Source organism: Pipistrellus hanaki, assembly GCF_964339955.1.
Source record: "Pipistrellus hanaki genome assembly, chromosome: 8".
NCBI classification, from domain to species: Eukaryota; Metazoa; Chordata; class Mammalia; order Chiroptera; family Vespertilionidae; genus Pipistrellus; species Pipistrellus hanaki.
In genome coordinates this window covers 71,309,763-71,332,524 of record NC_140510.1, presented here as the reverse complement: position 1 = coordinate 71,332,524, position 22,762 = coordinate 71,309,763, and the positions used below count along the sequence as shown (strand labels likewise).

Below are 22,762 nucleotides of genomic sequence, written 5' to 3'. Positions count from 1 at the left end.
AGCGGTTGAAAAACGCTGCTCTATACCATCAATCAATACCTTCCCATGCTCCTCACCCTCCGATCCCTGGTAACCTCTCTAATCTACTTTTTGTCTCTATAAATTTGCCCTTTCAAGATATTTCATATAAGTAAAATCATAAAATAGCTGTTTCTTTGTGTCTGGCTTATTTGGCTCAGTAACATGTCCTCAAGGTTCATTCATGCTGTAGCATATATCTGAACTTCATTCCTTTTCATGGCTAAAAAATATTCCATTGTATGTATATACCACAATCTGTTTATCCATTTTCCATGTAACTGCCCAATTATGAAAAATGATACTAATTATAAGAAATTCTGCCCTAGCTGGTTTGGCTCAGAGGATAGAGTGTCAGCCTTCTGACTGAAGGATCCAGGGTTTAATTCCAGTCAAGGGCACATGTCCAGGTTGCAGGCTCAATCCCTACTAAGGAGCATGAAGGAGGCAGCTAATCAATGATTCTCTCTCATCACTGATGTTTCTATCTCTCTCTCCTTCTCCCTTCCTCTCTGAAATCAATAAAAATAAGTTTAAAGTGCTCGCTTTGGCAGCACATATACTAAAATAAATTTTTTTTAAAGAAATTCTAAAACAGCACTGTGGCAATAACTTTGCAGCAAAGCACACTAGCAAAATAAAGCGTGAACGAAAGCCCCTAAACAGTTGTCTACACAGTCATACAAATTTAGGTTATGGCATTTTATTAGCCATTCTGCTTTATGAATTCTCACCTCTTTTGGAGTTTTATGAGCTGCACAAAGAAAAATCCACTGCTCAGTCGCTGTCATCTGAGTACATGTGTCTGGATGGCATTCACTCTGTTAAAATGTTACATTTCTTAATATGTAAAGCAATTAACAAGTTTATCATTGGGGTTACTACATTTGCATGTACAATTCTAATTAGAAATCTTAGTTAGATAAGCCTTTTAAGCACATTAAGTTATAAAATTAGGAGGGGAAATGAGAACTTTCTATTATAACTTTAACTTGAAAATGTTACCTGAAGTTTGACAGCAAGTCCATTGAGCTCAAGACAGAATTGCCTAAAAATTCAAATATATAAATGAAAAGTCTTATGTACTTTCCACATTGTATTTAGAACATTAATTTAAAATACAGTACCCTACCAGTACCGTCCATCCTCCCTCATCAACAACATATGAATTTATATGGCACATTTCCTACAAAGACATACAGATTAATAAACAAAATTCAAAACAAATGATCATAAATAAGGTCAATATCAGAGTTCAAGAACTTGATCACTCTTAACACTGAAAATTGATACAATTTTACTGAGAAGTATTTTAGAAAAATTTACCAGGGCACTTAAAAAATGTCTTTTTTTTTTTTACTAAGTCATTCTCCTAAGAACTAATTCTAATTAAATAATCAGAATAATATGCAGATATATGTTCAGAGATGTTCACGAAAACCATATACATAAAAGAACTTTTTTTTAACATTCTAAATTAGCAAGTGAAGAGTAATAAAATGTTGGCAAAGGACATATATTTATACTCACAGTAAGATTCCAGTTACGTATAAAATTATATGCGTTTATATACCCATATGCAAACAGATATACAAAAATGACTACACTTTTTATACTACGTATTTTACAAGTTTTGTTATGACTACACACGTCTTTGTAAAATCTTCAATCATAACATAGAACATCTTCCATAATTCCACTACCTCTTTCGAAAAGATAATTTATAGCAAATTTGATTTTATATATAGTAATGATTTAAAATATATTCATATACACAATTTTGTAACTTGCTTTTTTGTCACTGAACAGATCATGGTCATTTTGTCATGACATTTTTTCCTTCTAAAATTTCCAAATTGAGCCCTGGCTGGTTTGGCTCAGTGGATAGAGCATCAGCCTGCAGACTGAAGGGTCCCAGGTTCAATTCCGGTCAAGGGCACATGCCTGGGTTGGGGGCTTGATCCCCACTAGGGGATGTGCAGGAGGCAGCCAATCAATGATTCTCTCTCATCATTGATGTTTCTCTCTCTAACTATCCCTTCCTCTCTGAAATCAATAAAGATGTATTTTAAATAAATGAATGAATGAATGAAATTTCCAAATTGAGAATTTTAAGCCTAGAACAATTCTTGGAACGCTGTTAAGTGCTCAAAAAATATTTTATGACACAAAAATAACTTACTTCATTAACTGTCAAAATACTAAATGTTCCCTCTAAAAATTCTAACAAATTAGTTACTCACTGCTGTGTTTCCCCATCAAACAAAATATAGACAACTTGCCTGCAACATCAATTTTAAAAAATACCTCATTTACAAATTGAGGCACTCATCACAGAAAATGTGCCTAAGTTACTGGAGAAAAGTCAAACTACATTTATTATGTTTAAATCAACTCAAAAGTAACAAACCCCAATGAACATACATCCATATTTAACCTATCAACTCATCTCAACTCACATTTATATTAGAAAGTTGATAAGTTTAAGAAACCAACTAGTAACATCAGGATATAGCTGCTTCTAAAGTTAACTCTAGTTAACTACTCCTTCACTCATCATAAATTTTCTCATTCAAAGGATATTATGAAAAGCTCCAAAACTCCTTATTGCAGGATTACAATTAATCTATATTTTCCAAAGGGAAGACTAAAGTTCACAGTAGTTAATAGGTAACTCATCAAATACCAAGCCTATACCAGGAGCTTGACATGATCCTCTAGAGCAGTGGTTCTCAACCTTTGTAATGCCACGACCCTTTAATACAGTTCCTCATGTTGTGGTGACCCCCAACCACAAAATTATTATTGTTGTTGTTGTTATTATTATTATTAATTAATAATAATTAATTTTAAAATTATTAAATTGCCAAAACCGGTTTGGCTCAGTGGATAGAGCGTTGGCCTGCTGACTGAAAGGTCCCAAGTTCGATTCCAGTCAAGGGCATGTACCTTGGTTGTGGGGACATCCCCAGTAGGAGGTGTGCAAGAGGCATCTGATCGATGATTCTCTCTCATCGATGTTTCTAACTCTCTATCCCTCTCTCTTCCTCTCTGTAAAAAAATCAATAACAGAGGATCCAAGATGGCTGCTCGGGTATACACCTAGCCGCAGCAGCTCACAACAATTTCAAGGGAATACAACTAAAATGTAGAGTGGACATTGCCCAGAGCTACAGGTAGTCGACTGACTGAAAACTCTACAATAGGAAGGAGGGAGAAAACCAGAAGGAAAATCAGAGGAGCTGAAAAAAAGCCTAAGGTACGGAGACATGCTGCGCGCTCGCACGCACGCGCGCGCGGAGAGGTCGCAGCCGGAGAGGAGGAGAGGGCTGGGTGCTGCCTGGCGTTCCCTAGCAGGAAGGAAATAGAACCCCCAGCCTGGGCTGAACCCCCGAACCGGCAGCGCTGAGCCCCAAGTTATGTGCCAGACCCTGGGGACCCAGGCTCCGGCAGGGGGAGACAATCCCGGGGGACGGCGAAATGCGGGGCCCCCGGAGTCGCGCGCACATGGCGCGCAGAGGACTGAATGTTGACTCTGATGCTGGATTACCCTAGCCGGAAGGAACAGGGCCTCCGGCGGCACTGAGCCTCAGTCCAGACCGCCCCGAACTCCAGGTCTGGGCCAGTCCCTGGGGACCCAGGCTCGGACAGGGGGAGACGGAGCTGTGAGGTGGAGACGGAGCTGTGAGGTGGAGTCCTGGGAGCGCGGCGAAAGGCCGAGCCCCCGGAGTGGCGCACACTGTGAGCAGAGGACAGTCTGTTGACTCTGATCCTGGACTCCCCTAGTGGGAGGGAGAAAGAAAGCCCCAGACTGGAGGAACGCCACGAGGAGCAGGAGCCCCTGCCGGACACCTGCCAGCCGGGTGCCAGCAAGGAGCCGGGCGACGGGGCCCCCAGTGGGGGGGGTGCCCCTGAGCCTTCGACTGCTGAGCGCGGGCAACGGAGCCAAGGACAGGGGCTGCTTCCTGGGCGGCGCCGACCCCGGCAACAGGCTGGAGCAGCGCGGGAGCCCGCGGAGAACAAAGGGGTGCCACAGGCCAACCTGCTGAGCTCCCAGGACAAGGAGGAAGAAACCAAAGAAGTTCTCAATGTGAAGAAATCAAGTGAGAGCAAATGATAGTAAAATTACTTAAGAAAGAATACAAAGAAGATCTTGAAAAATCAAAGACTAAGTCAGAACTCAACGCACCAGCCAACATTGCAACATAAATGCATTTTGTTTTTGTTTTTTTAAAAAGAAAAAAAAAAAAGAGAAAAAAGGGACAGAATATTGGAACAGCGGCGACCAGGCCTAGAGTGGCCAGGCACAAGGCAGTGGCAGCTGGGCCCGGAGCAGCAGTGGCCAGGCCCCAGAGCAGCAGCAGCCAGAACAAGAGCATCAACGGCCAGCACTGGAGCAGCCAGACCTGGGGCAGTGGCAGCCAGGCCTGAGGCAGAGGCGGCCAAGCCCAGGGTGGCCAGTCCAGGAACACCCAGACACGGAGTGGCTGGGCCCAGAGAAGCCCGGCCCAGAGCAGCTGGGTTGGGAGCAGCCAGGCCCAGAACAGCAGTAGCCAAGCACGGAGCATCCAGGCTGGGAGCGGCCAGGCTCGGAGCAGCTGGGTCTGGTGTGGCCAGGCCTGGAACAGCGGCGGCCAGGCTAGGAGCGGCCAGGCCCGGAGCAGCTGGGTCTGGTGTGGCCAGGCCTAGAACAGCGGCGGCCAGGCTAGGAGCGGCCAGGCCCGGAGCAGCTGGGTCTGGTGCGGCCAGGCCCGGAGCAGCAGCTGCCAGGCAGGGAGCAGCCAGGCCCGGAGCAGCCGGGTCTGATGCGGCCAGGCCAGGAGCAGTGGCTGCCAGGCTGGGAGCGGCCAGGCCCGGAGCAGCGGCTGCCAGGCTGGGAGCGGCCAGGCCCGGAGCAGCCGGGTCTGGTGCGGCCAGGCCAGGAGCAGTGGCTGCCAGGCTGGGAGCAGCCAGGCCAGGAGCAGCGGCTGCCAGGCTGGGAGCGGCCAGGCCCGGAGCAGCCGGGTCTGGTGCGGCCAGGCCCGGAGCAGCGGCTGCCAGGCTGGGAGCGGCCAGGCCCGGAGCAGCCGGGTCTGGTGCGGCCAGGCCCGGAGCAGCGGCTGCCAGGCTGGGAGCGGCCAGGCCCGGAGCAGCGGCTGCCAGGCTGGGAGCGGCCAGGCCCGGAGCAGCCGGGTCTGGTGCGGCCAGGCCCGGAGCAGCGGCTGCCAGGCTGGGAGCGGCCAGGCCCGGAGCAGCCGGGTCTGGTGCGGCCAGGCCAGGAGCAGTGGCTGCCAGGCTGGGAGCGGCCAGGCCCGGAGCAGCGGCTGACAGGCCCGGAGCAGCCAGGACCGGAGCAACCGGTCCCAGAGCAGCCGGGTCGGGTGCGGCCAGGCCTGTAGCAGCAACAGCCAAGTCCAGAGCAACTAGGTCGGGAGCGGCAGTGACCAGACCCGGAGCAGCTGGTTGTGGAACGAACCAGAGCAACAGAGGCCAGGCCCGGAGCAGCCAGGCCCGAAACAGCTCGCTCCTCGCCTGTACCTGCCCACGGCTGCCTCTCAGACATGGCTGGAAACTTTTGCGGGAACTTGAGGGTCTGCTGAATCAAGTGATGAAGGCTTAGATCTGGATGTGTTGAGTTAGTATAGCGCTGGGGTGTTGATCTGTGAGTGCCTTGGGTGGGGCCTGGATGAGGATGGTTGACCTATTTGAAAATGTCTTTTGTGTGAAGTGTATCATTGGGCATGTGGAGGTATTATTGATATGAGAAAATGCTAAGTAACAGATTTACTATCTGAAAAGGGATTTACTATCGGGGAAAGGGAGGGAGGAAGAGACTGAACATAAACTGTGCACCTATGGATGAGGACAATGGGGGATGGGGAGGGGGCAGAGGGTGGGGTGGGAACCTGGTGGAGGGGGGAAGAAATGAGGAACCTTTGTAATAATATGAACAATAAAGATTGATTTAAAAAAAAAAAATCAATAAAATATTTTTTAAAAATAAAAATAAAAATTATTAAATTATGTATACAGTTATGAAGTAGCAACGAAAATAATTTTATGGCTGGGGGTCACCACAACATGAGGAACTGTATTAAAGGGTCATGGCATTAGAAAGGTTGATAACCACTGCTCTAGAGAGAGATAGTTATTCATGAGTAGGTAAATGGAAATAATGCATTTGTGGTTAAAGGATATGATTAAGGAAAACTGTGTAAAAACATAACGCCCAAATCCATAAATGTAAAAAATAATCAGTAAATATCAAAATTGAAAAAACTTTATAACACTAAAAATATAAAAGCTTTAGAATTTGTTCTTTGTTTTGCAATTAATAATGCTTTTATCTATAATTCATAATTAACATTAAAGATTATTTTTTACTGATAAGTACTATTATTATTTTGATATATCATAAGGACTTACCTTAAATGTTCATACTTCCATACACCTTCATCCTGGCCTTCAGGTGGTTCAAGAATTTTGTCAATATTGGAACAATCTGCTCTTATGTTCTGTTGAATATACTATAAACAAAGAAGTTCTTTTAGTTAATTAAAATATTATACTACATGGAAAATTTTATAATAAACATGTATAATTTTTTAACATATAAAAACTGTTTGCCCTAACCAGTTTGGCTCAGTGGATAGAGTGTCAGCCTGAGGACTGAAAGGTTCCAGGTACGATTCCAGTCAAGAGCATGTATCTTGGTTGCAGGCACATCCCCAGTAGAGGGTGTGCAAGAGGCAGCTGATCGATGTTTCTCACTCTTTATCCCACTCCCTTCCTCTCTGTAGAAAAATCAATAAAATAAATAAATAAATAAATATATATATATATATATATATATATATATATATATATATATATATTTTTTTTTTTTTTTTTTTTTTAAATGCTCTTGCCTGGCCAGCATGGCTCAGTGATTGAGCATCGACTTATGAACCAGGAGGTCATAGTTCAATTCCCGGTCAGGGCACATACCCAGGTTTTGGCCTCGTAGGGAGTGTGCAGGAGGCATGGTTTTCTTTCTTTCCCTCTCTCTCTCCCCTCTTTCTTTCTCTCTCTAAAAATCAATGAAAACCATTTTTTTTTAAAGTAAATAATCCCATAGAGCTGGTTATGAACTCCTGGGTGCAATCCTGATGTGTGCACAGTGCGTGCATGGACTTATCCTAATTAATATCTGATAGACTTTGAGAACTGAGCTAATGGATATACCTCCACCTAGGCTGACAACAGGTTGGTGTGCATACACACACAACAGATGTAAAAGGTTTTGAAAACTAAAATGACATTAGAACCTCAGTTCAGTTGGAACTTGCAACCAGTATCTAACAAAGTCAAATGCCTGCTATAACAAAAAACATCACATTCTCCGATGGGTTAAATAAGACCAGAGTGTAAACATAATATTCAAAATGTCCAGGATATAATCCAGAATTTGTTGGCATACAAATACAATGAAATCTCAATTATCATGGGGAAAAACGAGCACAAGACACCAATGATAAGATGACACAGATATTGGAAATTACCTGACAAACACTTTAAAACAGTTATTTAAAAACTGCTTGAAAACTACAAACACTTGAAATTAAAATATCAATAAAGAAAAATAAAAAGAGCCAAATGGAAATTTTATTTTTTTTTTAATTTTACTGCTACAGTGATTTTTAATTCTTTTTTTAAAATATATTTTTATTTACTTCAGAGAAGAAGGGAGAGGGAGAGAGAGATAGAAACATCAATGATGAGAAAGAATCACTGATTGGCCGCCTCCTACACGCCCCACACTGGCACTGAGCCCGTAACCAGGCACACGCCCCGCCCAGGAATCAAACTGTGACCTCCTCGTTTACAGTTTGACTCTCAACCACTAAGCAACATCGACTGAGTGCCAAATGGAAATTTTAGAACTGGAAAACATAACCACCAAAGTAAAACACTCACTGAACTCAATAGCAGAATGGAGATGACACAATAAAGAATCAATAAACTTATAAATAGGTATTATCCAATCGGAACAACAGAAATGAAAAGGAATAAAAATAATAAACAAAGCCTTAAGAACTTGAAAGACAATAACAAAAGACTTAATAGTCATGTCACCATCATCCCACAAAAAGAAAAAGCATGTGGTGCTAATAAATATATCTGAATTAATAATGGCTAAAAAGTTTCCAAGTTAGGAAAAGACAAAAACTACAAATTCAAGAAGGTGAATAGGCTAATGGGGAGTGATTGTTTAATGGGTACAAAGTTTCAGTTGGACAAGATGAAAAATTCTCAAGATAGATGGAGGTGGTAATGACTGTATAAAATGTGAATGTACTTAACACCACAAAACTGTACACTTAAAATGGGAAAAAGTGGTGAATTTTATATATTTTTTATCATAATAAATAAAGCAGAGTGAATGCCAAACAGGAAAACCCAGAGTCTGGCCAGCGTATTTCAGTAGTTGAGCTTTGACCTATGAACCAGGAGATCTCGGTTCAATTCCCACTCAGGGCACATGCCTGGGTTGCAGGTTTGATCCCCAGTAGGGGGCGTGCAGGAGGCAGCCCATCAATAATTATCTCTCTTCATTGATGTTTCTAACTCCCTCTCCCTTCCTCTCTCTGAAATTAATTAAAAACATATTTAAAAAAAAGAAAGAAAACCCGAGACGCAAAACGCCGGGCCTACTGCGGGAGCGCCAGAGAGCCGCGAATTCCGTTTGGAAGTATCTTTGAGCTCGCTTGGACACCATGAGCAAAGCTCACCCTCCCAACTTAAAAAAATTTATGGACAAGAAGTTATCATTGAAATTAAATGGTGGCAGACATGTCCAAGGAATATTACGGGGATTTGATCCCTTTATGAATCTTGATAGATGAATGTTTGGAGATGGCAACTGGTGGGCAACAAACCAACACTGGAATGTGGTAATACGAGGAAATGGTATCATCATGTTAGAAGCCTTGGAACAAGTAGGAAGAATGGCTGTAGTTACCAGAGAAATCAATTGCTTCCACATGTCCCCCCTCCACAGAACCTGTTTGACTACAATATAAAAATAGAGTCCTGTCCATTTTCACATTGAACTTTTGTTAAATAAACTTTTGTATTGATCGGCCAAAACCGGTTGAGGGTTCAATGCCCAGCAGGGGCACATATAAGAGGCAACCAATCAGTTTCTCCCTCACCCGCACTTCTCTCTCTAAAATCAATAAACCTATCTTCTGGTGAGGATTTTAAAAAATGGTTAAAAAAAAAAAAAAGTAAAGCTTAGGTACATGTTCGCAAGGGTTCAGTCACCAAATCAATTTGCTATTTCTATTTAATGTTATTCTAATTTAGTATTCAATTTTGAATTAAGTTCACTGTAAAATCAAATTTGGTACACTAATACAGTACAGATTAACATATTTTAAGACATTAAAATATATTTAAGTTTGATTATAGTTTAATATGTCATCTTGCCCACCATTGAGAACTGAAATATCATTGCTGACATGTACACATAAGGAACTGTTTGACGTTGAAATTGAGTCTCAAAAGAACTGGTGGCCCAGAAAGAAACTCTCTACAGACTGATTCGTATGCCTTTCAGCGTAACGATTATTGCTTGTCTCATTTTTTATTCTTATAAGTATATTTCCAGTAGGACATAATCTCACTCATCTAGGGGAAATGGTGAACAACATAGACTAATGAACAAGAACAAACTCAGAGATAAGGAGCTGAGTCAGACTGTTGGACCTCAGAGGGAGGGTGGGGATAAAAGGGAGAGAACAACCAAAGGACTTATGTGCATACATATGAGCCTAACGAGTGGTTGAGGACAACAGGAGAGTGGGGGCATGAGTGTGTGTGGGGAGGGATTAGAATGGGGGGTTGAGGACAAATATGTGATAACTTAATCAATAAAGAAATTTTTAAAATATATATGCCATCTTAAAACAAAATGAAGGTTGATAAAAGTTTTAAATGGCCATTCATTAATTCCATGGATTCTGGTTTTTGCTAAAAGAAATAGGAATGAGGAGAAACCAAGATGGCGGCATAGGTAAATACTTAAACTGCTGCTTTGCACAACAATTTCAAAACTACAACTAAAAGACAAAACGGACATCATCCAGAACCACAGGAAGGCTAGCTGAGTGGAAATTCTACAACTGGAAGGAAAGAGAAAAACACACTGAGACTCAGAGGAGCTACAGAAGGCAGAGGTATGAGGCGCGCGTGTGGCGAGGGCTGGCAACTGAGAACACAGCTGGCTTTTTCAACTGGGAGGGAGACAAAAGCTCCCGACTGCTCTGAACTCCAGTGCCAGGCAACACTCTGGGGATCCAGACTCATTTGGGGAGAAAATGAACTGTCTGACAGCAGGCAAAACTCGAGGGCAGCCAGGCTGGGAGCGGCCAGGCCCGGAGCAGCCGGGTCTGGTGCGGCCAGGCCAGGAGCAGCGGCTGCCAGGCTGGGAGCGGCCAGGCCCGGAGCAGCAGCTGCCAGGCTGGGAGCGGCCAGGCCCGGAGCAGCCGGGTCTGGTGCGGCCAGGCCCAGAGCAGTGGCTGCCAGGCTGGGAGTGGCCAGGCCTGGAGAAGCGGCTGCCAGGCTGGGAGCGGCCAGGCCCGGAGCAGCCGGGTCTGGTGCGGCCAGGCCCGGAGCAGTGGCTGCCAGGCTGGGAGCGGCCAGGCCCGGAGCAGCAGCTGCCAGGCTGGGAGCGGCCAGGCCCGGAGCAGCCGGGTCTGGTGCGGCCAGGCCCGGAGCAGCGGCTGACAGGCTGGGAGCGGCCAGGCCCGGAGCGGCCGGGACCGGAGCAACCGGGCCCAGAGCAGCCGGGTCGGGTGCGGCCAGGCCTGTAGCAGCAACAGCCAAGTCCAGAGCAACTAGGTCGGGAGCGGCAGTGACCAGACCCGGAGCAGCTGGTTGTGGAACGAACCAGAGCAACAGAGGCCAGGCCCGGAGCAGCCAGGCCCGAAACAGCTCGCTCCTCGCCTGTACCTGCCCACGGCTGCCTCTCAGACATGGCTGGAAACTTTTGCGGGAACTTGAGGGTCTGCTGAATCAAGTGATGAAGGCTTACATCTGGATGTGTTGAGTTAATATAGCGCTGGGGTGTTGATCTGTGAGTGCCTTGGGTGGGGCCTGGATGAGGCTGGTTGACCTATTTAAAAATGTCTTTTGTGTGAAGTGTATCATTGGGGATGTGGAGGTATTATTGATATGAGAAAATGCTAAGTAACAGATTTACTATCTGAAAAGGGATTTACTATCGGGGAAAGGGAGGGAGGAAGAGACTGAACATAAACTGTGCACCTATGGATGAGGACAATGGGGGATGGGGAGGGGGCAGAGGGTGGGGTGGGAACCTGGTGGAGGGGGGAAGAAATGAGGAACCTTTGTAATAATATGAACAATAAAGATTGATTTAAAAAAAAAAAAAAACTCGAGGGCAGCTTTCTCTCAGAGGTGCTTGCAGCGATTACTGCAGGACACTGAGAACCGAGGGCTTCTTAGGGCAGGGCTGACGGGAAGCCATTGCTGTCTGCTCTGCCCTGAGACTCCACCCCATCCAAGCTGAGCACAGAGGCTTTTGCAAGTCTTGTCTCATAAGGGTGTCTTCAGCACAAAAGTTCTCCCAGCACAGACACAGCTGATTATCACAGCCAATTGGCCTGGAGGGCAATTCCTCCCAGTGATACCAAAAACAATCAAGGCTTAACTACAAGACTGTGCACACAGCCCACAAAGGGATGCACCAAGAGTATCCACCTAGGGTAACTGGGGAGGCTGAGTCCTTATAGGACACCTACCACATGAAGCCACTCTATCAACACAGGGAAGCAGCCAAAATGAAAGAAATGGAGGAAAGCAAATAAAATTTTAAAAAGTGGAAGAAAGCAAACGACTGGATATAGAGTTCAAAATCATAGTTATAAAGTTTTTCAAGAATATTCTAGAAAAGGCCCTTGAGGATATGAAAAAGGACCAACTAGAAATTAAGCATACACTGACTGAAATAAAAAATAATATACAGAGATCCATCAGCAGACTAGAGGATCACAAGAATCAAGTCAAAGATTTGAAATACAAAGAAGTAAAAAACATCAACCAAAAAAGCAAAAAGAAAAAAGAATCCAAAAAGTTGAAGATAGTGTAAGGAGCCTCTGGAACAACTTCAAGCATATCAACATCTGAATTATGAGGGTGCCAGAAGAAGAGGGAAAGATACAGAAAACCTATTTGAAGAAATAATGACAGAAAACTTTCCCCATCTGGTGAAAGATAGACCTACAAGTCCAGGAAGCTCAGAGAACACCAAACAAAAGGAATCCAAAGAGGACCACACCAAGACACATCATAATTAAAATGCCAAGAGGAAAAGACAAAGAGAGAATATTAAAAGCAGCAAGAGAAAAACAGTTAGCTACCTACAAAAAGAAACTATGCAGGCCAGACGGGAGTGGCAAGAAATATTCAAAGTGATGAATAGCAAGAATCTACAACCAAGATTACTCTACCCAACAAAGCTATCATTCAGAATTGAAGGGCAGATAAAGAGCTTCACAGATAAGAAAAAGCTAAAGTAGTTCATCACAGCCAAACCAGTATTATATGAACTGCTGAAAGGTATTCTTTAAGAGGAGGAAGAAAAAGGTAAAGATAAAAATTATGAACAACAAATATATCTATCAATAAGTGAATCTAAATATCAAGTGAATAAAAAACTGATGAACAGAATAAACTGGTGAATATAATAGAATCAGGGGCATAGAAAGGGAGTGGACTGACAATTCTAGAGGGAAAGGAATGTGAGGGGTGCGGGAAGAGACTGGACAAAAATCGTACACCTATGGATAAGGACAATGCGGAGGGGGGGGGAGTGGGAGAGGAAGGGCAAAGGGTGGAGTGGGAACCAAGTGGATTTGGAGCTATGGGGGGGGAAAGAGGAACAACTGTAATAATCTGCACAATAAAGATTTATTTTAAAAAATAAATAAATAAAAGACATAGGAATACTTAACTATACCAAGGAAGGTCAAATGCCTAGTTTATTGGTGTTACAAACGAAACTATTGTTATTACCTGCTGCACAGCTAGTGTACTGTCCATTTCATCAAAGGATTCATCAGGCCAATTATAGAAATCCTATAAAAAAAATTTATGGTTAAAACACAAGATGCAACACCATTATGATTAACTTCAATTCTTAATAAAAATCCAAAGTTATACTAGAGGAGAGGAAAAGTGCTCATATTATAAGCATTGTAGTTATCCTATATAATAAAAGCCTAGAGACCACAATGGCAGAAAGACGAGAATGATCGTTTGACCAGTCACTATGAAGTGCACTGACCACCTCTTGGTCCCTCCCCCTGGCCCACAGGCTCCTATTGCCCGATGGCAAATGGGGACCTGGGATTGTGTGGCAGGAGATGCGGACAGCACCAGGCCAAGACCCCCACCACACCAGTCACCCTACACAGAGGGCAACCCATACCGGGGGTTGGGCTGACAAGCGGGTGAGAACACCCGACTCTTGGTGTCCGTCGTCCCCCCCCCCGCCAGCAGGCTCCAACTGCCCAATGGTGAATGGGGAACCAGGGTGGGTGGTGGCAGGCGGCGGGACAGGCAAGTAGGCGGAAGGGCGGACCTCTTGGTCCTACCACCTGGCCGGCAGGCTCTGATCGCCTGATGGCAAACGGGGACCGGGGGGGGGGGGGGGGGGGTGGATAGTGGGGGATGCTGGCAGAGCCAGGTCAAGGCCCCCACTTCACCAGTCACCCCACACACTGAGGATGACAGTGGCAGAGACAGGATCACAAGGGCACGGGACCAGCCTACCTCTCGGTCCCTTGCCCCCGGCTATCAGGTTCCAATCACCTGATGGCAAACTGGGAAGCTGGGTGAGTGGTGGTAGGGGGCAGGGCCAGCTGCCGGGGAAGATGGCCCTAATCGTGGGCTAGGCCTAGGGACGGTACCCACGCACGTCTTTTGTGCGCCAAGCTTCTACTCTATAATAATCTATAATAATAAATGCGAAATATGCAAATCAACCGAACTACCAAATAGCAGAATGACCATCTGGACCACCACACTATGACACCCACAAGGCGGGTGCAGTGTGATTGGTCGGGGGCCTGGGCATCGCCCCATGACCACCCTGCAGGGAGGCCAATCAGCGGGCTGCAGCTGGTGGGTGGGGCCTCCTTCTCTAGGGCGCACTAGATCACCCGAAAGAGGGAGGCCCAGGCTACAGGGTGGCAGTGCTGTGGCAGGTGAGTGGGGCATACCTCTTTGGGACCATCGATTGAGGGGCTCCTGGACTGTGAGAAGGCACAGGCCAGGCTGAGGGACGCGCCCTCCCCTCCCCAAGTGCACGATTTCATGCACCAGACCTCTAGTCAATAAATAAGTTAAAGAAATCTTACTCAAGGTTTTTAAGTGAACACCAAGATTATATTTAATTGAACTACAAGTTACATTTTTCAACACAAATCCCTCAATATGGCTCCCATAAACCTTACATGTATCACTTGAGGAGATAAATACCACTTTTTTGTTTACAGTGGTTAAATATCTTCTCAAAAAGTTACACTTAAAAGTCTTGCCAGTTTGGCTTGTAGCTCAGTTGTAGGCTCCATTCCTGGCCCCAACCAATAGCTGTCTCTCTCCACATTGATGTTTCTCTCTCCCCACCCCCTACCATGCTCTCTAAAAATCAATGGGAAAATGTCCTTGGGTGAGGATTAATAAAAGTAAATAAAAAAATCTCAGGGCACCATAAAACTGATTAGTTTTTACATAGGGAATAGCTAGTATTAGTAGCACAAGTGTTATTTTATTTTAAACAGGCATTATAAATTATTATTCCAATTCTAAGGATGTTTTAAATATCTAAACAGCCTTAGCTGGTTTGGTTGGCCTGTGGACCAAAGGGTCCCAGGTTCGAGTTCAATCAAGGGCACATGCCCGGGTTGTGGGCTTGATCCCCAGTGTGGGGTGTGCAGGAGGCACCCAATCAATGATTCTCTCTCATCATTGATGTTTCTATCTCTCTCTTCCTCTCCCTTCCTCTCTGAAATCAATAAAAATATATTTAAAAAATAAAAATAAATATCTAATCAAAATATGAGCCCCATCAAAAATAGAACAGCCACCAAATAGAACAGCCTTCTCATAAGGGGGATATTTTTGTGGATCATCTTGCATTGGTTCTGAATTCCTCTATAAATAATTCAGTTCGTAAACATTTCCCTAAATGATTAAGAACCTTTCCATTTGATTTTTCAGCAAAATTTACCTATGTATCCTTTGTAGGTAGCACAATGCCTAATACATAGTAGATATGCAATAAATGTCTCTGAGGTAAAAATAGGGGAGAAAGTAGTTGTAAACAAATTATCTATATCCTATAGATAAACATGGGTATCAACCAACATAGATAAGTCTCCAAACACTTTGAGCAAAAATTGGAGCAAATTCAAGAATAAAGTGTTATTCTTTATTCATGATACCACAAGAAAAAAGTTTAAGAAAGTCTAAAGCATATTTATGGATATAATGCATATATAATACAAGTATAAAGAAAAAGGATGGTCCCAGTATTGGTTGGGAGGAGTGGGTATGTAATGTAATACATAGATTTTCAACTATATTAGTAATGTTTTCGTTCTGAAGGTAGGTGATTGGTATACCTTTTTTTAAAAAAATACATTTTATTGATTTTATAGAGAGGAAGGGAGAGAGATAGAGAGCTAGAAACATCGATGAGAGAGAGTCATCAATCAGCTGCCTCTTGCACACCCCCTACTGGGAATATGCCCACAACCAAAGTACATGCCCTTGACCGGAATCGAACCCGGGACCTTTCGGTCCCCAAGCTGACGCTCTATCCATTGAGCCAAACCAGTCTCGGTGATTGGTATACCTTTTTAAGTGTCTTAGACTGTTCACTTTTTAAAATAGTTTCCCTATATTAATGAAAATGAACTAACTTTATTTTTAAGTGTTATGAAATTTTAGAAAACTTTCTGGAAATTATTCTAGGATGTCTTTTCCTAGACATCATCTAAATAGTATTGAAGATTAATTTTAAAATTCTTCCTATGATTTATACTCAAAAAATGTTTCTATCAATACACTCTGCATATATTTACCTTTATAATTTTTAATTTGTATAACATTTGTTATTAAAGTGTTAGAAAACAGTTATATACAGAAAAGATGTAAAAAACAGTTAATTGGGAATTAAATATTCTGCTTCATCACACCTGTGATATACTTTAAACACAGAAAGGAGGAACCAAATATCCGGTTTAATGAATGTTCTCATCTAATTCAGTCAATAAACTTTTATTGAAAACCAACTATGTGCCAATTCTTTTAAAAAGTAGGAAGATACTCCACTACTCAGATAGCTCTAAATAAGTCATCTTGGAATAGACTCATTTCACTAAAGGAAATTAGTGTGACAAGCCAGCACACTGTGTAAGCAGTCTTTTTTTTTTTTTTTAACCCTAATCTTTTCTGCCACATTTTATTTAACAACCTTGATCTATGACAACATGGAAAAAGCAAAAGAGCTTTCTTATATGTGACTTACTCATAGCAGACAGATGTTATTACATTAATTTAAAATATATTATTTTCTTTCCTTTCAAACTTCGTAACTTTTGAGTAAATATAAATGGATGACAATGATCAGAATGTGAGTTCACTTCGTTTTGTTTTTTTAATACAAAATATAAAAGATGATCATTTAATAAAAGAAAAAAAACAATGTTTCCACAGAATAAGAAGTAAAGATATCTAAGAGAGTATCTGTAGGTAAAGAAAGTTTGGAAAGGGTAAAAAGCCTAAATAAAAATGTCCAGTAGTATGACAACGAAACTGCCAGGGCAACTGACAGCTTAATGTGACTCTAATAAGGACTTTCAAACCAAATTCTCTAAAAGTCAATCCTAGAAGCAGCTTGTTTAAAGAGAAAAAGTTACCGGTGCACTAAGAATGCAAAACTATGGAACCCTCAGCAAATACAGTGGATTCTCGGGGCTTCGGTTTTCGTATCTGTAACATGCATCTGGGCAGGTGTCTGGATCTCAAGGATTCCTTCGCAAGGACTCCCTTTCCCAAAATTCTGTGAAGATACTGAAAGCTATTCTCTGGCATATGATCACGGCTCTGTGGGCTTCTGTTTTGTTTTGTTGTTTTCACTTGTACCACTTTTTCTTTAAAATTCCATTTTAACACACCTCTTCTCACTTCAGAGCATCTACTCAAGCCATTTCAGCTGGCAGATTCGTCAAATGAAGTCTAAATGCCTATTTGATTTTTTTTTTTAAAGAAGGTGAGGCATCCCTCTTTTGAAAATCCCAAGAACCAATACCTAAATAAGCACCGACTCACCCAACTATTGCCCTGCTGAAAGCGAGTAAGAAGATCATCAGTTCACATTCCTGTGCTTCACAAATAACAACAAGGAAATTCACAAGGAATGGTCGCAGTCTGAGGATGAGAACTTGCTGGACCAGAGAACAGCTGCAGAGAGAGGTCGCCAAAGGCAAACAGCAGGAGGAGGCGCAGAGTCAGGATCGCCGCCCGGATCCGGCTACACCAGCTGGACCGGGAAGCCGGGCGGGAACGTCACCCGCCAGGTAGGACCTGGTAGTGGCCAGGTAGGACCTAGACGCTAGACACCAGGTAAGACCGCCAGGTAGGTCCATACACCAGGTAGGACCATGCACCAGGCAGGGCTATACACCAGGTAAGACCATACACCAGGTAGGACCTGGACACCAGGATGAGGAAGGCTGCGTTCACACGCCCGCCCTCCCTGGCAGCCCCGACCCTCCCGGAAGCCCAGAGGTGTCCCCCGGGCCGGCGGCGCCCCTCCGACGCAGGTCCACCGGGGTTCAGGGGAGAGGCAAGCACAAGCGGAACCTCCTGACAGGTCCGCAGCCCCGGGCCTCGGCGGCCCCCGCCCTCCGAAAGGGGCTCCGCAGGCCTCGCGGGCCGCCGCGGCTCGGCCAGACCGAGGGGCTGCGGCTCCGGAAGAGCAGGCCGGGCGCCCGCGCCCCCGCCCGCGCCCCGGCCCCTCCTCCTCTCCGGGGGCCGCCGGCTTCGAGCGGCGGCGCAGCTCGACGCCGAGAGTCCCCCCCGCAGCAAAGGTGCAACGATGGTACCTGCGCCTTGGTGCCCGGCCTGTTCCGCCTCAGCACTGCCGTGCCCTCCGCCATGACCATAGTGCCAGAGTCTGGGCGGCTGGAGTCGGTACCCGGATGTGGGGACACTGCCTGCGCGGGGGGCGGGGCCGAGCGGCGCCCAGGGTACGGGAGCCGGGGAGGGGCGGCGCCTGGCGGAACAGCGCGATCCGCGCGGGGCAGGGCGGGAGGGCGGGGCGGAGGCCCGGAAAGGGCCGGCTGGCGGCGGGCGGTGGTTGGGAGAAGGAACAGCCGATGGCTGCCTGGTGGCGGCTTTCCGAAGGCGGGGACCCAGAGCGGCGGGGCGGCCCGCTCTGCGCGCATCTCCTCCGGCTTACGTTAGTTCCATTAGTCGGACCGAACTTGCACATTGGCGACTGTTTCGGTAAACTTTGCGCACACACACCCCTACAGAAGCATAACTCTGTCCCAAATCCCCCCAGGCATGCAAAGTGGAAAACGGGCCAGCACCCTGTTGGCGCTCCAAAGACCCTGCATGAAATGGACCCACTGTCAGGTCAGGCTAGACTGGGGCTTAGCGTGTCGAAGGATGTTCCCACCATCCGCCGTCTTCAAAGCCAAGGACTTTTTCAATGACAAGTTCGTTTTGCGTCAAGGCCCCAGATGCCAATGACCCGAGGCCCAGCGGACATCTGGTGTTGGGCGTTAGACAAAATCAGCTCGTGTTGCAAGCCAAAAAGCTGGAGGAGCAACTGAATGCCTCTGGGTGGGAGCTGTACATCTTACAGGATTCCAAGTTTTCTTTATTCCAAGTTTTAAGTGTTCTCTTTAGTCATGAAATCATGGCAGTTGGGGCAAACTTTTTTTTGTTCCCTGCTTAGAAACCTTAAACCTTTGATCTAAGATGAGAGAGGCCTTGGGATAGGTGCCTAATGGGAATACAGTGGGTGAAGAGTGCATGCAGCCGGGTGATTTCCAAGAGAAGGAAACATCAGATATCCCATCACATACACGAAAAGGTATATGGAGAATGCAGTGAGAACCGGGTCACAAACATCATCCGAAGGTGTGAGACGGGAGGAGAGGTGGGTTAAACTGAGTGTGTGCAAAACTGAATAACTGTCAGATACGTGGAACTCGGGCTCAGGGAGTTTTAACAATAGGAAGTTGGTTTGCCTTAAGTAAGATTCCTGTTTTATTGAAGATGTTTAGACGGGTAACTTTTCAAGATCAAAGACTTAATTCTTAATTTCATCACCATCTTCTAGATACACAAGGTTTATTCATTCAACACCTATTTGTTAATCCCCGTTATGTGTTCAGCACCGAAATAGGAGAATGCAAAGACCCAGTCCGTAAACAGAAATTGCTTAGTGTCTAGCAATGGGACATGGTGCAAATCTACGGTTCTCTTACTAGATACAGTGAGAATCTAAGACAAGTCGCACCCAAATGTTGTCTCCCTAAGAGACATGGGGCGAGTGTGAGGAGCAGAGTCCTAAGTAGGTCTGTGCACAAGCCATCTCCAAGGATTAAGTTAGAATTCTCATGTCCTGTGCCCCTGACCAGAAAATATCGGGTACCTATGATTGAAGGGCTCACCTTAATATTTTCTTACATCCATATTTGTTATACTGTTACTGTGCATCTGATAAGAACAAGAGAAAAAAGGAATAAGTAGCTTTTTAATTCAGGAACAAAGTACACATTCATCTCTTTGAAAAATCCAAAAAGTTGCATGCGATGTCGACTCTGGCCTTGTTCAGAGGAAAGACCTTGTTCTTTAGGATGAAATATCTCCAGCTCATAACCTTCACATTTTATTTCCTCTGCGTCTGCAGATTATGACCTTTAAACAAAAATCTTCCTCTAACCAGGATTAATTTGGAGGGAGAAGAAGAAAAAGAAAAACAGAGCATGGTCAATAACAAGTTACATGTAATAATATAAAAACTGGAATATTTTTATTAAAGGAGGAGTGGTCTTCTCAAAGGCAATATAGAAAATTAAAAAATAACTAAGGGCTGGAACCAGAAAATCTAGATCAGTGTTTCCCAAACTTTTGACATATGTGTACCCCTTCTATAATTTTCGTATCGCTGAGTACCCCTTGTACTCATGAGAACGTAGAATTAGGCACAGCTAAGCACGGTGCAGTGCATATCCCCACCAAACTCCAGAGCAACGCGTACCCCCACCAAACTCTCCCCCTAACCCTGGGGGTTCTCGTATCACACTTTGGGAAACACTGATCTAGATGATCTTGCCTGTTGATTAAAGACTTTGAACAAGCTTTTAAATAAGTTTCCCTTTTTATTAAAAATTTTAATTGATTTTAGAGAGAGGGGGAGGGAGAGAAAGGAACATCAGTTTATTGTTCCACTTGGGCTGACCCAGCTTGCCCGAAGGCGACCATTTCAGTAAACCCTCGCGCACCCAGGGTTTACTGACGTGCCCACTTGATTGATTCTTGCATGTGCCCTAACCAGAGAAAGAACCCACAACCTCGGTGTTTTGGGACGACGCTCTAACCCAGTGTTTCCCAACCTTCTCTCATGATGAGAATCACCTGGTGGAGTTGTTAAAACACAGATTCCTGAATCCCAACTAAGAAGTGCTAAACTAGAATTTTGGGGAACATATAGGTAAAATTGTATACTTAACTAGTGCTCTAACACAGATGTTATATACAGAGCACTAAGTTAGGTATGCAATTTTACCTATATGTTCTCAAAAATTCTAGTTTAGCACTTCTTAGTTGGGATTCAGGAATCTGTGTTTTAACAACTCCACCAGGTGATTCTCATCATGAGAGAAGGTTGGGAAACACTGCTCTAACCAACTGAGCTACCTGGTCAGGGATAAAAATTTCGTTTCTTTTTCTTTCTCTCTTTTTAATGAAAATAGTGCACAGCAGTTCTTTCTCTCTACCTCTTAAAGAGTATGAAAGCAGCCGAAACTGGTTTGACTCAATGGATAGAGCGTCAGCCTGTGGACTGGAAGGTCCCGGGTTTGATTCCGGTCAAGGGCATGTACCTTGGTTGCGGGCACATCCCTGGTAGGGGATGTGCAGGAGGCAGCTGGTCGATGATTCTCTCTTATCGATGTTTCTAGCTATCTATCCCTCTCCCTTCCTCTCTGTGAAAATCAATAAAATAAAATAAATTTTAAAAAAAGAGCATGAAAGCAAATATAAAAGTAAATATTCCTGGAAGTCTCTTAGAGTTTTAGAAGAAAATATAAATCCAAAGTATTATAAGGAATTTCAAAAATATCTATCCAGCCTGGCCAGTGTGGTTGAGCGTTGACCCATGAACCAGAAGGTCAAGGTTCAGTTCCCAGTGAAGGCACATGCCAGGGTGTTTGGATCAATTCCCCAGTGCACAATGGCGACCATTTCAGTAAACCCTCGCGCACCTAGGGAGGCAGCCCACTGATGACTCTCTCTCATCCTTGATGTTTTTGTGTGTGTGTTTTTAAATATATTGTTATTGTAGAGATGAAGGGAGAGGGGGAGAGGGAGAGAGATAAAAACATCAATGATGAGAGTGAATCACTGTTCAGCTGCCTCTTGCAGGCCCTGCAATCCGGGCATGCAGCCTGAGGGGGAATTGAACTGTGACCACCTGATTCATAGGTTGAAGCTCAACCACTGAGCTACGCCAGCTGGGCCTCATCATTGATATTTTTCTCTCTCTCCCCCTCTCCCTTCCTCTGTCTGAAATCAATAAAAGTGTATTTTAAAAAATATCTATCAATATGAAATTCTTTGGGGGGATTTTTAAAATCCAAGTAAAATAGTGAATGTCCATTGTGTGTAGTAAGACACTGAGCAGGAGCTGAGAAACACGAATAAGAAGTATAAGCTCCTTTCCTCAAAGAATAAAAATTAATGGGAAAGGGGGAGCTGTAGACTACAATACTACAAAGCAAAATGTCTTAAGCCCCTGTTAGTTGCCTACTTTGATCTTTCTCAGTATCCATTTTCCCCTGTAGGGCCTGGGACAGGTATACCCATCTCCAGCTGAACTATGAATCCCTATTGTCTAAGCCAGTGATTTTCAACCTTTTTCACCTGATGGCACACATAAACTAGTTACTAAAATTCTGCAGCACTCCAAAATATACCTTTTTTTTTTTTTGCTGACCTGAAAAAAATATATAGGTATAATATTGATTCATTCATATGGGACAGCTATTGTTGTGTTGGTTATTGTCATTTTTTATGTGACAACAATTGGGAAAAGAGGTCAGTGACCCTGACTAAATAGTCAGGTATTTCAAGTTATAAATTCTTGCCATGGCACACTGGTTGAAAATTGCTGGTGTACGCCAATGTTTAGTTAAAGAATAAACATGTCCCTGGCCAGATAGCTCAATTGGTTAGACTAGTGTCGTCCCCATATACCAAAGGTGTGGGTCCAAACCCTGGTCAGGGCATATACAAGAATCAACCATCAAATGCATAAATAAGTGGAATAAATTGATGTTTCTTTCTCTCTCCCTCCCTCCCTCCCTCCTTCCCTCCCTCCTTCCCTCCCTTCCTCTAAAATCAGTTTGTTTGTTTTTAAAGAATAAACATGTGATTCCAATTTAGCCTAAAGAGA

The 22,762-nt window shown here is 44.3% G+C and overlaps 1 protein-coding gene and 1 pseudogene across 3 annotated transcripts in view; one reads left to right on the top strand and one right to left on the bottom strand.

Annotated features, from left to right (window-relative positions):
* LOC311627039 (MOB-like protein phocein) overlaps nt 1–22,762 on the bottom strand; it is a 41,879-nt gene that overhangs the window by 5,784 nt on the left and 13,333 nt on the right. Inside the window, exons 1-5 of one of the 2 annotated variants that reach the window (XM_084893147.1) lie at nt 18,177–18,701; nt 13,078–13,140; nt 6,424–6,524; nt 1,024–1,066; nt 753–839 (exon numbers count right to left, since the gene is read on the bottom strand). In XM_084893147.1, the coding sequence (XP_084749273.1) occupies nt 753–839; nt 1,024–1,066; nt 6,424–6,524; nt 13,078–13,140; nt 18,177–18,518 (636 nt within the window). In that variant the 5' untranslated portion in view covers nt 18,519–18,701. Of the gene's footprint in view, nt 1–752; nt 840–1,023; nt 1,067–6,423; nt 6,525–13,077; nt 13,141–18,176; nt 18,702–22,762 lie in introns of those variants that run through there. The other variant, XM_084893149.1, reaches the window with a different exon arrangement.
* On the top strand, nt 8,452–9,225 carry LOC311626711 (small nuclear ribonucleoprotein G-like; annotated as a pseudogene). Its single transcript has one exon. The product of its transcript is annotated as a small nuclear ribonucleoprotein G-like (transcript).